General features: G+C 44.5%; 1 protein-coding gene across 1 annotated transcript in view; it reads right to left on the bottom strand.

The window, feature by feature from the left end:
* Nucleotides 1-16,771, bottom strand: part of RHOBTB3 (Rho related BTB domain containing 3) — a 74,025-nt gene that overhangs the window by 42,344 nt on the left and 14,910 nt on the right. The window contains exons 4-6 of the mRNA XM_006169853.1: nt 15,292-15,446; nt 9,035-9,146; nt 4,258-4,623 (exon numbers count right to left, since the gene is read on the bottom strand). Of these exons, the coding sequence (XP_006169915.1) occupies nt 4,258-4,623; nt 9,035-9,146; nt 15,292-15,446 (633 nt within the window). The remainder of the gene's footprint in view (nt 1-4,257; nt 4,624-9,034; nt 9,147-15,291; nt 15,447-16,771) is intronic.

Below are 16,771 nucleotides of genomic sequence, written 5' to 3'. Positions count from 1 at the left end.
CTGCTGAACAGCACCATTGACCAGCGCGCTACCACAGCTGGGGCTGCGTGCACTCATTTTGCAGGTAGAAGGAAAAAATCGCCCTCTGTGAGGAAGCGAGGCAGTTTCCATTACGAGATTCATCTTGCTCTTTACTGCTACCACATCAAAGAAGATCCAACTGACTTCAAAGTGTTCATGTGCTTTGAAACTATTCAAAGGACTGTGGGAAACTTGCTGAATAATTCATATAATTTCAACCGTATTATCATCAAAAAGAAAGCCTAACACATTCTTCGCGTTTCTTTACATGTCATTAAAAAACATTTTTTCCTTTCAACATGTAAACACTTTAGTTTTTCAAAATTATTCTTAAATCTGAAATGTGAAACTCTCAGTTTAAACACTAAAATCTGTAACACTAAATGCAGTCCTAACTGGCGGCCTTATTCATATGGTAATTCCCGGCTACTAGTGCTTACTCCTTAATTCAGCTGAAACTTACAGGGACTCCGCCATGTTGGAGGAGCTTGTGGGCTGGATGGGTGCTTATCTGTACTGTCCCAAACCAGCACTCATGACCTTCCACCAAATTCTACTCAATATTCACATAAGCTGGCACACTAACTATACTTTTCCAATTATAACTTAAATTTTAAAATGCAAGATTATATAACCACAACCCAAATGGAAAAACTATTCTTATTTTTTTTTTCTGGAGAGATTTTTGCTACAGGGCGCGTGCATTCGCCAGAGAGGCAGAAACAGACAGAGAGACAGAAAGCGAGAAATCACCCCCAGGGGAGACGGTCATGCTGCAATCCCTTCTCCTCCATTCTCCTCTCGGGATCTTGGGCATGCACACACAAGCGCCCAGCGTGAGTTTAAGCCACCGGGTCCGGGACTCGAACTGCAGTAGACTATGTGGGAGTCCAGCGACATAGCCATTACACTAACTGCTGGTCCCACTATTCTTATTTTTTAATGTCAACCACTTGAATAAACATTGCCGCAAAATCTCTTAACTATATGAGATAATACTTGTTTCTGCATTAGTAAACCTTCATAAACTTATCTGTTCCATTTTAAAGTCTAAAAACAGATTATAAATGTTTCTCCAGACACATTCCAGAGAGGGAGTGACCTTAACTTCATATTTCATCAGTACATGATTCCAAGCAGCAAAAGAAAATTAAAGAAGAGTCAGGCTAGTCCTGTGGCCTAGTGGTTATAGGAACCGGAACTCACGTGGCTAACCATGCATTTTAATCCTGGTCCTGGCCAGGTTCTGTGTGTGCCCCAAATCCCAACAGGTTAAAGAAATGGCAAAGAAGGCATGACTATACCCAACTGGAGGGCACTTTCTCCTTCCCCTCTCTCTTTAACCCTGTTTCTCTCTGACAAATGTATGTCCCTCTAGCAATAAAAATATAAATTAATAAAGAAAATAAATAAGTCATTAGAAAATTTATATTTAGATGCTTACTTTAAAAATGATCTTATGGTGACCAGCAGATGGCGTAATAGTTACATCACTGGATTCCCACGTAGTCGACTGTAGTTTGAGTCCCGGACCTGGTGGCTTAAACTCATGCCGGCGCGTGTGCGTGCGTGCCCAAGATCCTGAGAGGAGAATGGAGGAGAAGGGATTGCAGCGTGGTCATTCCCCCTGGGGGGTGATTTCTCGCTTTCTGTCTCTCCGTCTGTCTCTGTCTTTCTGGCAATCGCACGCGCCCTAGAGCGATAACCTCACCAAAAAAAATAAATAAATAAAAGCATTTTATGACCCAGCCACGGTGGCACAGGTGGAGGGCACTGCTGCATGTTACCAGAGCCACATGGGAAAGCCCCAACTCCAGATCCCAGGGCAACCTGAACGCGCCAAGTGTACACACAAGCACAGCCATGATCCTGGCTGGAAGGCTGGCGGGCCATGTCACAGCAAAAGGTGGCCCTGTTGGAGTACCTGTCTTTCTCCCTCTCAAAATAAACACAAATAAAAATAATTTCACATCAATTCTTTCTCCTTCTTATATGGGACACAGATGTGAGACCTTCAACTCATTTACTAAAATGAATCAAATAAAATTTCTATTCTTCTGGTTATAATTGCTACTTTTTAATTAGTTTGTTTATTACTTTGCTACAGGGTGTTACACTCACCAGATACAGAGAAAGAGGGAAAGTGAGAAATCACTCCCTGGGGGAATGGCTATACCACAATCCCTTCTCTTCCATTCTCCTCTTGGGACTTTGGGTGCTCACACACACGCACCTGTAGGGATCTTCAAGTCTTCAGGTCTGAGACTCGAACCACAGTCAGCCATGTGAAAATCCAGGACCTTAACCACCACACTATCTGCTGCCCCATTACTGAGTTTTTAAAAGGATAAGTAGAAAAATCATAAACTGAATCTTAAAACAGAGTAAGGGAAGAAGGGCAAAGTCTAAGACAGCCATGATCAAACTTAATCAGATCTCAGCCTGAATTAAGCTGAAACATTGAATTCTAGCTCCTCTAGTGAGCAATCTCTCTCCTTTATCCTCTCCAAAATCTGAATCAAACCAAAGACTGATTACCTCAGTTTTAGGTGTAGACACCTGATTTCACATATCCTTGGAAAATTGTTTTAAGTTATATTTTTTATTTTTAAAAGTTAAAATAGACAATAAAGTCCTACATTTCATAGTTTGGATTAAAAAAATTACATACTCAGTAGGAGATGGTTTTTACAAGTAGATTAAAATCTCATGACAAGGATAATAAGCATGTGCCAAGATGTTCTACATCACAGGAACTGTAAACCAAGCTACAGTGAAAGACTACACCCAATAAGACAGTGACTATTCTGCCAGTCCACCCCCCATAAAAAGCCCAAAGTAACAAGGTTGGCAAAGAATCTTTGTGCACTGTTGACAGGAATAAAAGATAGCACAGCCACCATGAAAAACAGTATGGCAGTTTCTTTAAAAAAAAATTTAAGGGCCAGAAGGTGGTGTAGTGGTTGAGGCACTAGATTCCCATGGTTCAAGTCCCCAGCCCAACAGCTTTGAAAAGCACCCTGGGCACGTATGTGTGCATGCCTTAAAGCCCAAGAGGAAACTGGAGGAGGAGGGACTGTAGTATGGCCATCCCCCCAGGGAGCAATTTTTCACATTCCCTTTCTCTGTCTCTCTTTGGTGAGCTCATGTGCCCTATGGCATAAATAAAAACAAAAACCAACAAAAAAATTACAAATAAGGACCAGCCAGGTGGCATGATGGTTAAGGCAGTTAGATCCCACGTGGCTGACTGTGTGGTTCAAGTCCCAGGCCCAGTGGCTTGCAAACACATGCTGATGCAAGTCTGTGTGCCCTCCTGAGAGGAGAACGGAGGAAAGGGGATTGCAGTGTGGCCATGCCCCCCCCGGGGTGTGTGTGTGTGTGTGTGTGTGTGCGATTTCTCACTTTCCCACCCTCTGTCTCTCACTGGAGAGCACACATGCCCTAAAGCAAAACTAAAATTTAAAAATAAAATGCCCATATGATCTAGCAATTCCACTTCTGGAAATACACCCCAAGGAACTGAAAGCAGGATCTCCAAAATAAGTATTTGTACATCCACGCTCTCAACAGCACTGCTCACAACAGCCAGGACAGCGGAAACACCCTGTGCCCACCAGCCAGGGCGTGGATAAACACAGGGCGCAGATGCACAGCGCCACATCCCTCGGCTTCAGGAAGGGGAGCCTGACATATGCGATGGCTTAGGTGAAACCCTGAGGCATTATAGGAAGTGAAAGAACCAGTCACAGATAGACAAAAACCGCGTGATCCCACGTGCAGGAGGCACTGAGGGTCGTCGAAATCACAGAGACAGAAAACAGCACGGTGGCTGTCTGGGGGAAGGGGAAATGGAGAGCCAGTGTTTACAGGAAATGGTTTCAGTTCTATGAGATGCCGAGCTCGTGTGTGTCTTCTTAATATACAACATTAAGTATGCATTTAATACACTGAACTCTATACTAAAACATGGCTAAGATGGCAAATTTTATGTTAGGTATATTTTACCACAATAAACAAAAAAAAAACTGGTGGAGAAAAAAGGCAAATAAATTTGTAAGGAAGACAGAAGCTTGGGCCAGTTCCCACAAGTGAAAGAAATATTCCATGTATAAGCTGCACCTCAGAAACTAGGATGAGGATAAATGTAACATTACCCAGTCCTCTTGAGGGCTCGCATATTTCATTTCAGAAGTGTTAAGAGGGTGTGAGCAACCGAAACCATGGCCAAGATACCTGAATAAATGAAGCGCAGAATGTCTGACAAACAGGAGCAGAAGAGGACGTCCTTCACGATGACGCGCAGGGGCGGGTTGCCTGAGGACTCCTGGCTAGCACCTGGAAACGTGGCGTCTCGGTTTACAGCAAAGAGGTCCTGGGTGGTGTGGATGATGCTGGCGTCCTGGATGTCGCTGGGACTCTTCACATTGAAAAGCAGCATGAACACGTGGCTGACGGCGCAGAGCACGATCTTGTGGGCCTCGACCACGTCCTTCACGTCTGGATGGTAGAACACCACGTCCACACACTGGCAGCAGGACAGCAAGCTGTTTAAGTCGGAATTGTAATGGGATGCTTCAGCCTTTAGGACAGGCATTTTTTCTGTTTCAAAAGATAAAAATGAAAATAATAAACGCCGCTTTAAAGTCCTTGGACCCAATGATTTCAAGTTTACTTTAAACACAACCAAAATAATATTTTAAAATGACAGTGGTTGAATCATAAGAAATTGCCAATATTGGGACCAGTAGATGGCGTAATGGTTACGTTGCTGGACTCCCACATAGTCGACGCGGTTTGAGTCCCAGACCTGGTGGCTTAAACTCATGCTGGGCAGGCATGCGTGTGTGCGTGCCTAAGATGCCAAGAGGAGATGGGAGGAGAAGGGACTACAGTGTAGCCATCCTCCCCTAGGGGATGATTTCTCACTTTCTGTCTCTCTGCCTATCTCTGTCTCTCTATGAGCACATGTACCCTATAGCAAAAATTTCTTTTAAAAGAAAAAGAAAGAAATTGCCAATACTGAACTACTTTAACCTACAAAAGAATAATTCTGTAAAGCTCAACCTAATTTAGGAACATGTATAAACAAATTACTGAGGGATTGACGAATTTTATAAGATACACAAACACAAATACTATGTTTACATTTTACACAGTAAATATAAAACCTACTAACAACACGAACAATAAAATAACATTTTTCATTATATGGGTGTCCCAAAATAATATACTCCTGTTAATACTGAACTTCACCCTTCTGTTATCATTATTACTTCTGCCTGACAGAAAATACAGCCTGGGATAAGTTCTGAAGTCCTCTCTCTCCTGGGGCAGGAAGTGAAGGTGGAAGGTGCTTTTTAAATCCTGCAACTTCCCCAAGTCAGGAACTCTATGGTTTGAAACCATCCTGACCATTCTACTTTGATCCTAAAAGTAGTATTCTTCCCCTAGTAAAAAGTGCTTCCCAGAATTAGGCTTTCCCACTCAGTACACCTCCTCCAAGTGTTCACTGTCCTCCGTAACTTCCCAAAGGATGTGACGTTCCATTCACGAGTCTGATCTCCAACAAAGAGACGCTAGCCCTGGATCAATGCAGAGTACACACACCGTGCCCTTACAGAGACTCCCCGTAAAATGTCTGCAGTCACATTTTTTTTTTTTTTTGAGAGGTTTTTGCTATAGGGCGCCTGTGCTTGCCAGAAAGACAGAGAGACACAGAGAGACAGAAAGCGAGAAATCACCCCCCAGGGGGGATGGCCACACCGCAATCCCTTCTCCTCCATTCTCCTCTCAGGATCTTGGGTACCCAGGCACACGTGCCCGGCAAGAGTTTAAGCCACCAGGTCCGGGACTCGAACTGTCGTTGACTACGTGGGAGTCCAGCAACATAGCCATTACGCTAACTGCTGGTCCCTGCAGTCACATTTGGATCCAACACAGCTGAGGGAAGGGACAGTTGTGAATTCAACCTTCTTTAGCAATGAAGATCCTCTATTCTAACAGCCAATGAGGCTATTAAAGAAGGTAGTGACGAGGTACTTTGGAGGCCGGGTTCTCCCTGCAAGGATCCTGTTCCGGCCCCTTTTTACTGCCTGTGGCATGCTCACAGAACCTTAAATGCTGGGAACTGTCTGGAGGCCACATGCCCAGAGCCCAGGATCCGGCCATGGAACAAGGCAGCCCCGGAACAAATGTAAACCCACACTGCTTCGTCCCAGGCTCTGGGGCTATGCAGCATGTGGTACCTCGAGCTTTCTTAACAGAAGGGGACAAGAAGCCCTGTGAAAGCTGAGACTGCATTCCTTGAAAGGACACTTTTAAAGGCCCAGACCCCCATATCAGTAGTGACCCCAGGCAGAAAACCAGACCCCTATATCAGTAGTGACCCCAGGCAGAAAACCACTTATGAAATTTCTTTCACTGCTAAGTGACATGAACTGTTTTGCTTTCTCCAAGGCACTGGTATGTTTTCAGTTCTTGATCAGTAAGAACTGAAAACTATCCAGTGAGCTATATTACTTATTCCTCCCCACCTTCTGTCCAGTGAGCTATATTACTTATTCCTCCCCACCTTCTGTCCAGCGAGCTGTATTACTTATTCCTCCCCACCTTCTGTCCAGCGAGCTGTATTACTTATTCCTCCCCACCTTCTGTCCAGCGAGCTGTATTACTTATTCCTCCCCACCTTCTGTCCAGCGAGCTGTATTACTTATTCCTCCCCACCTTCTGTCCAGCGAGCTGTATTACTTATTCCTCCCCACCTTCTGTCCAGCGAGCTGTATTACTTATTCCTCCCCACCTTCTGTCCAGCGAGCTGTATTACTTATTCCTCCCCACCTTCTGTCCAGCGAGCTGTATTACTTATTCCTCCCCACCTTCTGTCCAGCGAGCTGTATTACTTATTCCTCCCCACCTTCTGTCCAGCGAGCTGTATTACTTATTCCTCCCCACCTTCTGTCCAGCGAGCTGTATTACTTATTCCTCCCCACCTTCTGTCCAGCGAGCTGTATTACTTATTCCTCCCCACCTTCTGTCCAGCGAGCTATATTACTTATTCCTCCCCACCTTCTATCCAGCGAGCTATATTACTTATTCCTCCCCACCTTCTGTCCAGAAAGCATTTAAGGGCCCAAGGTTTTGCTATGTAACAAATGTTTCTCCTTTCACTTTGCACACTATGAAGTTCAAAGCCAAGTGTATGTCATTTATGATCTATGTATCTGCCTTTTAAAAAAACTGCAAATGAGGATCAGCAGATGGCATACTGGTTACGTAACTGGACTTTCACGTAGTCAACTGTGATTCAAATCCTAGATCCAGTGGCTTTAAACTCACACTGGGCATCTGTGCATGCGTGCCCAAGGTCCTGAGAGGAGAATGGAGGAGAAGGGATTGTGGCGTGGCCATCCCATCAGAGGATGATTTCTTGCTTTCTGTCTCTGTCTCTCTGGTAAGCATACTTCCAAAAGGATGACAGCAGAGGGCAGAGCGGTTATGTCATTAGACTCTCACATGGCCAACAGCAGTTCGGGACTATGCCTAAGGGGCTTGAAACACACTGGGCGCTGTGTGTGCATGCCCAAGATCCCAAGAGGAGAATGGAAAAGAAGGGAATGTGGTGTGGCCATAACCCCAGGAGTGATTCCTCACTTTCCCTCTCAGTGTTTCTCTTTCTCTCTCTCTCTCTGGTGAGCACACATGCCCTAAGGCAAAAACCTCTACCAAAAACAAACAAACAAACAAACAAAAAATCCAAAGTAAATTGGTCCAATAGAGTACTTACTAACCTACTATTCCTATCACAAAATTACACACACAAAAAATCTGGTAATAGTTGAGGCAACTGTATTTATTTATTTATTTATTTATTTTATTTTTTGGAGAGATTTTTCACTATAGGGTGCGTGAGCTTGCCAGACAGAGAAACAGAAAGCAAGAAATCACCCCCCAGGGGGGATGGCCATGCTGCAATCCCTTCTCCTCCATTCTCCTCTCGGGATCTTGGGCACACACGCACACGCGCCCAGCGTGAGTTTTATGCCACTGGGTCCGGGACGCGAACCGCAGTCAACTACGTGGGAGTCCAGCGACATAGCTATTACGCTAACTGCTGGTTCCCGCAACTGTATTTATTTTTATTGCAGTTTCCTCTAACCTGGAATTAAGAACTTTTAAAAGAATGATACAATGAGCATACATGTATCCTCCTTAAATCCAGCAATCAGCAGCCTGCTATTATTTTTGCCTTAGCTCTAGACAGACACGCACATGCACAGAGCCATTTAAAAAAATAAGCTGCAGTCATTAGCAAACTTTGGCTCCAAAACACTTTCACATTCATCTAAAAATAGTAACAGTCTGCTATACTCACTGTATCATTACCATACTAAAAATTAGTAAGATTTCCAATATCATCTCATTTCCAGTCTACTTTAAATTCTACCCAAGTGTTCCAAGAACATCTTTCAGATGTTTTTATTGACCCAGAATCCAAGCAGGGTTCTTGTCCTGCATACGGTAGCTATTTCACATTACACCGTGGTCTACAACAGTTCTGCATCACACATGCCATTTTTTAAAAATTAATTATTTAATTTATTCATTCATTTACTTTAACTTGACCAGAGAGAGATGAGAGAGAGAGGAGAGAGAGAAAGTGAAAGTGAGAAAGCAAGCCTCTAGGTCCAGGACTCGAGCCATGGTTGGCCATGTGGGAGTGTCCAGCACCTTAACCACCACCACACCACCTGCTGGTCCCACACACGCCATTTTTAAGAATCAATAGTTTAGACTTCAAGACAACTTGCAGATGTGGTCCCAGTCCCACCCACTTCAGTCTCATCTGGGAAGTTTTTGAAAGCAGACGCAGGACCCTTGCCCAGGTGTACTGAATCAGAACGTCAGGTAGGTCCTGAGCATGCTCAGACTTGAGAAGAACCGCTCCAAGGCCCGTAAGGAATGATCGGCAACAAATAACTGCTGAATGTCAGGACGTGGGGAGTAACCGCACCTGGCTGTTCAAGCTGAGGCGGTCTAATTCCATGAAAGGAGTTGCTCATTTTCCTTTTCTTCATCTTCTCACTTGTCTTCTGATTTAAGGCTTGAATCATAAAGTACTCCAACTACAACGAGAATCAAATTTTAACTAAAGGTCCAACAACATTATACATCTGACGTGATTATCTGTACTCCAAATCACAGTCACCATTTTTTTTTTTTTCGCTATAGTGTGCATACACTCACCGAAAAGAGAGAGAGAGGGAAAGTGAGAAATCACCCTCAAAGGGGAATGGCCACTCTGCAATCGTTTCTCCTCCATTATCCTCTCGGAACTTGGGGCACGCGTGTATGCACACATGCACACACACACACACACAACTCACGCCCAGCATGAGTTTCAAGCTTCCGGGTTCGGGACTTGAATGAGGTCAACCATGTGAGAGTCCAACACCTTAACCACTACACCACCTGCTGGTCCTGATGTCAAATGTTTTTAATGTCAGCACCATATATATGTACACATTAACAAACACTAATAAACAACATTTTTTTAATTAAAAAAATATGTCTAGTGGGCCAGCAGGTAGCATGGACGTTAAGGTGCTGGATCCCACATGGCCTATTCTGCAGTTCGAGTTCCGGACACGGTGGCTTGAAAGACCAAAAAGGCGCACAAGTATGTGTACCCAAAATACCAGGAGGAAAATGGAGAAGGGACTGTGGCATGGCTATGCCCCCTGGGGGATGATCTTTCACATTCCTACTCTCTCTCTCTCTGTCTCTCTTCAGTGAGTGCATGCAACCTGTAGCAAACATCTAAAATTAAACAGGCAAAAAGAATGTCTAGTGAAGATTATGCCATGCCTAAGCATAAACAGACTACCCATTTATAAAGGAACTGTTTATTCTCTCAAGTAATCAAGCAAGCCAAGCACTACAGCTGCATGGCTGTCAATAATTTTCCTAGTAGGCAACCACTGCAGTTAATACCAGTGAAATTCACGGCACAAACAGATCTTGCTCGGTCTTCAGATATTCCTATCAGCTAGGAAAATCCCTTTGTTCTCTTAAGCAAATTTCTTTGAAATCAGTCCTTTTCTTTACAAATTAAAAATCTCATCCACACATACTTACATAGCCCCAGGCCTGTGCCCTACATTGAGTCTCAGGTATAAAGCACCAAATGGAAGGGACAGCAGGTGGCGGTGGTTAAGGTGCTGGACTCCCACATAGCCGAAAGCAGTTCAAGTACCAGGCCTGGCTGAGAATCACATTGGGCGTGTCTGCATACGTGCCCACAATCCTGAGAGGTGACTAGAAGGAAGGGATTGTGTCATGGCTGTACCCCCGGAGGGTGATTTCTCACTTTCCCTCTCTCTCTGTCTCTCTCTAGCAACCCCACATAACTTATGGCAAAAACTTTTTAAAAAAAGGCACAAATGTAGGTACACCTACCACATACCTAAATATTTAAACATTGATAATCAAGGGAACAAACTGTTACACAAAAGATATTCTAGAGGGTCATGAGGGGCCAACAGGTGGCATGGTAGTTAAAGCACTGGACTCCCACACAGTAAACCACAGTTCAAATCCTAGACCTAGTAGCTTGTTTTCTCATTTATTTTCTCTCATTCTCTCTCCCTCCCTCCCTCTCTCTCTCTCTTTCTCTCTCTCTCTCTCTCTCTCGTGTGTGCACACATGCCCTATAAAAAATTAAAATAATAATAATAAATTAAATTTAAAAAAGATAAGATATTCCAGCACCGGTGGGGTGGTGGTTCTGAAAGCTGGATCTCGCATGGCTGACTGCATGACTGGAGTCCTGGACCTTGACAACTTGAGAAACATACCAGGAGTGTGTGGATGTGTACCTAGAATCCAGAAAGGAGGAATGGAAGAAGGGATTGCAGTGTGACCATCCCACACAGGGGTTCTTTTTCACTTTGTCTGCTGTCTGCCCCCCCATCTCTCTCTCTCTCTCTGTGGTGAATGCCTCTTTTAGCCAGTAAAATATAATATACATTCTATACTCTTGCTTTGACAAAAGTATCATCCTCAAAGCATGCAGCCCAGATTTAGATTAAAATTTGCAGGCTCTTCAGAAATCTGTGTAACACAGGGAGAGCTGGCCCCTAACTCCTGGACTCTAAGAGGACCCCTGCCCCAGCCTAAGCCTGGAGGAGCAGACCTCCCCTAGCAACGCAGAACACCTTCAGGAGAATGAGCCCAGGAGAGAGGCCTGCCTGCACAGCCCCCTGAAGTAGACTCGGGACCACTGGCCACAGAATTCGGGGGTCTCAGGACCAGCAATTAGCATAATGGCTATGTTGCTGGACTCCTATGTAGTCGACCATGATTCGAGTCCCGAACCTGGTGGCTTAAACTCACACCCGGTGCGTGTGCCTGCATGCCCAAGATCCCGAGAGGAGAATGGAGAAGAGATTGCGGCGTGGCCATCCCCCCGGTGGGTGATTTCTCACTTTCTGTCTCTATGTCTCTCTCTGTCTTTCTGGTGAGCGCACATGCCCGATAGCAAAAACCTCTCAAAAAAAGAAGGGAAAAAAAAAAGTATTCGGGGGTCCTGGGTGATGGTGCACAGCCACAGCCCTGTCCATCAGACCTTTCTGTGAGGCTGGGACTGCTCTGTAACGCCTGCACCGTGCAACGCAGCAGCACCGGCACGTGTCACTGCGGAGCACCTGAAATGTGGCTAGAGTGCTTGAGGGCCGGAATTTTGTCTTGTTTTATTTGAATTGGTTTAAACAGCCACATGTGACTAGAGGCTGCCATTCGGGGTGGTGCAACTCTAGAAAGGGGGTGCCAGCTGCAGCAGGGCACCTCCCCGTGGCTCCATCTACTTGTGCCCTGTGGGGATCCTGGAACAGGGTCAAGGAGGCCTAAGGCTCCCGAACCATTCTCCAAACAAATGAAACTAAATCCAATGAGTGACACCATCCAATCAAGGAAACCAAAGCATCTTTCTTTCCCCAACGTCCTGGGTATTTCAGGGAAATGCATGCTTCCTGACCAAATGAAGTGTTTTTCTTTTCTAAACCACAACATAGGGCCGGCAGGTGCTCTGGTGGTGAAGGCACTTCTAAATGGCCGACCACAGTTGAGTCCCAGACCTGATGGCTTGTTTTCTCTCTCTCTCTCTGATCAAATTAAAACAAAATAATAATAATAAATAAAATTAAATAAATAATAATTTGAATAAAAGAAAGAAAAGCCACAACAATATAATCTGCTTGACAGGTAAATTAGATTTCTCCTATCTTTCCATGCACAGGGTAAATAAATAAGAGAGAAGGGACTAGCAGGTGGCACAATGGCTACATTGCTGGCCTCCCACATAGTCGACACGGCTTGAGTCCCAGACCTGGTGGCTTAAAACTCACACCAGGCAAGTGTGCATGTATGCCCCAAATTCCAAGAAGAGAACTGAGGAGAAGGGATTGCACTATGGTCATCCCCCTGGGAGGCAATTTCTCCCTTTCTGTCTCTCTCTGTCTCTCCTACGAACACACGCATTTTATGGCAAAAATCTCTCTAAAAAATTAATAAATAAATAAACATAACAGGGGCCATCAGATGGCATGGTGGTTAAGGCACTGTACTCCCTGCATGGCTGAGTGCAGTTCGAGTCCCAGACCTGCAAGTCCCAGGCTTGTTTTCTCTCTCTGTCTTTCTCTGGTTACCATGTATGCCTGTAGCAAATTAAATAATAATAAATAAAATAAAATAAATAATTATTTTGAAAATAAGTATGACAAAGGTTTCTTACAGTCATTGATAATATTAGTGAGTATAGCTTACTTAATGCTGTATTATTGTTTCTTTATGTTACTGGGTGAAAACAAAAAGTCATCCATATTTGATAGAATTAGTACTTTTTGTATTTGGTTCTTATTTTACCTAGTTCACTTAACTCGAGAACAAATAAAATATCTATAATCATCTGCAGACACCTCAGCATTTCAACCTGAACTTCCGTCATGAATATTCTGGCATATTGATAAGACTACTCAGTGAAGAGCTGGGGAACTGACAGAGAATTTCAAACTACTGCTGCTTAGTGTAAATCCACTGGGTTCTTCGATTTTAACCTCTCATCAATGTTTATCAAGTTGGCCTATGTAGAATCCTTTTGGAGGGCTGGAAACAAAGTTCTATACATAAGTTCTTAAACGACACAACCCTACAGTATTCTCCAAGGACATCACAGTCCTAGACGGAGGTGTTGTGTGTTAAAATGAGCCTCAGGGCTGGCTCCATGGTACAGTGGTAACTGGCTGCTCAAGAGAAGCCGGATCCCACACAGTGACGGGTTTGAATCTCTGTCCCGACACACCAGGAATGCATGCACGTGCCCAAGATCCGATAGACGGGGGCACTGCAGGAAGGCGAGCACGGCATACCCAGACCTGTGGAGGGTGTTCCTCCCTCCCTTCCTCACCTCTCCTCTCTTGTGCACACACTCCACCATGCACAAAGAACAAATATGTTTTTAAAAGATGAGTCTGGCAAGGACTGCAGTGCTTAATACATGCGACTGTAATGGAGCAAGCAGCCCGAGTCCACACATGTCCGCCAGGCAGCTCTCTGTGCACGTGGTTCCTTGAAGAGGTTTGAACTACAACAGAACCAAGATGATGTGAAAGCCTGCTGAATTACACCTATAGGAAGAAAATCATTCTTCTAACTACAGTTGACCCTCGGACACCACAGGTTTGAATTGCACAGGTCCGCGTAAACACATTTTTCAATAAATTATGTCTCTTCTTTATGATTTTCCTTCTAACATTTTCTTTCTTTCTTTTCTTTCTCCCCTCCTCTCCTTCCTTTCCTCCTTCCTTCCTTCTTCTTTTCGTTTCCTTCCTTCCTTTCTTTCTTCTCTTTTCTTTTTCAAATTACTTTATTCTTTTTTTTTTCTTTTTCTTTTGAGAGGTTTTTGTTATAGGGTGTGTGTACTCGCCAGAAGGACAGAGAGAGACAGAGAGGCAGAAAGTGAGAAATCACCCCTAAAGGAGAACGGTCACGCTGCAATCCCTTCTCCTCCATTCTCCTCTCGGGATCTTGGGCATGCACGCACATGCGCCTGGCTTGAGTTTAAGCCAGCGGGTCCAGGACTTGAACCGCAGTCGACTACATGGGAGTCCAGCAACATAGCCATTACACCAACTGCTGGTCCCACAGCTTACTTTATTCTAAGAATACAATGTTTGGGCCAGCCTGTGGCATGGTGGTTAAGGCAGCTGGATCCCACATAGCTGACTGTGTGGTTCAAGTCCCAGACCTGGTGGCTTGGGAAACATGCTGGGTGTGTGTATATTTGTGCCCAGAGTCCCCAAGGGACAGAGAGATAGAAGAGAAGGGACTGTGGTGTGGCCATTCCTCATGGGGGTACTTTCTCATTCTCCCCATCTCTCTGTCTCTCTCCAGTGAATATAGGCCACCTCTGACAAATTAAAAAAGAAAAGAAGACAGTGTTTAACACATTTAACATAAAAAATGCATTAATCAACTGTTATGTTATTGGTAAGGCTTCTACTCAACCATGGATTATTAGTACTTAAGTTTTGAGGCAGTCAAAAGTTATATGCAGATTATCTTTTTTTTTAATTATTTAATTTCATTTATCATTATTATTTTTTAGTTCGCTACAGGGCTTGTGCGCTCACCAGAGAAACCCAAAGAGAAACAGAGGGAGAGTAAGTGAGAAAGCAAGACACCAGGGTCAGGACTCAAACCACGGTCAGCCATGAGTGAGTCCAGCACCTCAACCACGATGCCACCTGCTGGTCTCTGTAGGTGGATTTTCAACTGTGCAGGAGGTCACTGTCCCTAACCCCCATGTTGTTCAAGGATAAACGACAGCAGACAGAAATAAAAGAGAACCCTGAGGGCCCACTGATTCAGGCTGCCAGGCTCATTCAGCTGCATAAAGATCACTATAAAAATTGACATCACGGGTTTGCATTAAATAGATGTGTTTGATATGTACGGCAAAGACCAATAACTTTTCACCAAACAAAAGCTTCCAAAATATTATATTACATGAGACAACAGAAAATGTTGCATTTGGAGAGAAAAGCAAAATTATAAATGCAGCTGGATAAAATCTTTGCTATTTAATCTTACGGCATTTCTCAAGGTTAAGACTACAAATGCTTTTAAAATGAACGTTCTCATTGAAGTTCTAGAAAAATCCAGCTAAGCAGTCAGCCTGACAAATGACTGTATATAGCAGGAATTTCCACTTACCACACCTCCGAAGTACTTCCCTATGTAGAAGTCATCGAGACTGTGCAGCTCGAGATAAGTCGCTCCCAGCTCTTTGGCAAGCTGGATCCCTTCTGTCGTACTAACACAACTCCCTCTGTCCGAGGTACACAGTGGGCATGTACAAGGTAATTCTTCTGAGGAAATGAATTTGAAAACAAAGAGCTTTGAAATTAAACAGGAAAAATAAAATGTCATAGCCCATCCGAACAGTAACAATAAATTAGGAGCTCATACTAGAACCACAGTTCAAGAACATCCAATACATCCATGATCCACTGAACTGGAACCAAAAGTGACAATGACAACAGAGAGGTCCTTAAATAAACAAGCATTAACTGCAAGAGGAATAAATAGTATCTTAGAAAATAGAAGAGTTTAAAAATAGGTACAGGGCTATGACCAAGGCTCCCAAAGCAATTAGACCAACCGGCCCGTAAAAGGCAGGCCTGCTTCTTTTTACACAACCTTGACAGCCTGAACAGCAATATTTCTAGGCCAGGGGGAAGGGATACATGTTTTTTTTTTTAATGTGCCACAGGGTGCATGCACTTACCCAAGAGAGACAGAGAAAGGGGACATGGCCATACCATAATCCTTTCTCCTCCATTTCTTCATCCTGTTGGGATTCGGGGCTCACAGGCACACATGCACCTGCCTGGTGTGTTTTTCAAGCAAGTAGGACTGAGATTCAGACCGCATGGTTGACCATATGCAATCTGCCTACCTCAACCACCAGGGCACAGAGCCAGCCCAACCTAGACGGTTTGATCATTAGAGACAAAAACACTCCATTTCAGAAACCAAATTATGTGTTTCTTTAAACAATTAAAAACTGAAAGAATAAAAAGTATTTACTCAAAAACTGAACTGTCCCAAGTTCAGATCTATGACTGGGAAGCTGGCAAGAAACCTGAACATGAGGGCACTCCCTAGTAAGGCTAATAACGCATATTCACCTCCACCTGCCTCAGACACCTTGTTCGGTTTCGCAGCCCCATCACATGAGCCACTGTTCAAAGGCAGCCAAGTCAAAACAGGATAAACTCAGTTCTAAAAACGCACAAGACTGCAGGCTGGCTTCCCCGGGGCGCAGCCTCTGAGGCGGAGACTGGTATGCAGGAGGTTGACTGGGAAGTGATCTTGGGAACACTTCTCCGGGGTGAGGGAGGATTTCTGGGTAGAGGGCAGTGTGAGCTGCAGTGACTTCAGAGACCACGGCAGTGTGCGTGTTGGGGGGGTCCCTGCTGTGGAGGTCACAGGGTCTTCCAGGGTTGTTCCTCATTTGGGGAAAGGCAGCTGGACCTTTGTACCCTGTCCCTACATCACCAAGTAATTAGATGAGGGCTGCACCTGGGGGCAGTGTGCGGGGGATGTGATTGGGCCTAACTTGTGGCAAGCAGCTTCCGGAAGCCCATCCCGCAACAGAGGTGAGGGGATCCATGCACCATCAGCAGAGGCC

Source organism: Tupaia chinensis, unplaced genomic scaffold (genome assembly GCF_000334495.1).
Source record: "Tupaia chinensis unplaced genomic scaffold, TupChi_1.0 Scaffold147554_1, whole genome shotgun sequence".
In the NCBI taxonomy this organism is placed as follows: domain Eukaryota; kingdom Metazoa; phylum Chordata; class Mammalia; order Scandentia; family Tupaiidae; genus Tupaia; species Tupaia belangeri.
The sequence above is the reverse complement of the archived record's forward strand: the minus strand, read 5'-3'. Positions and strand labels throughout refer to the sequence as shown.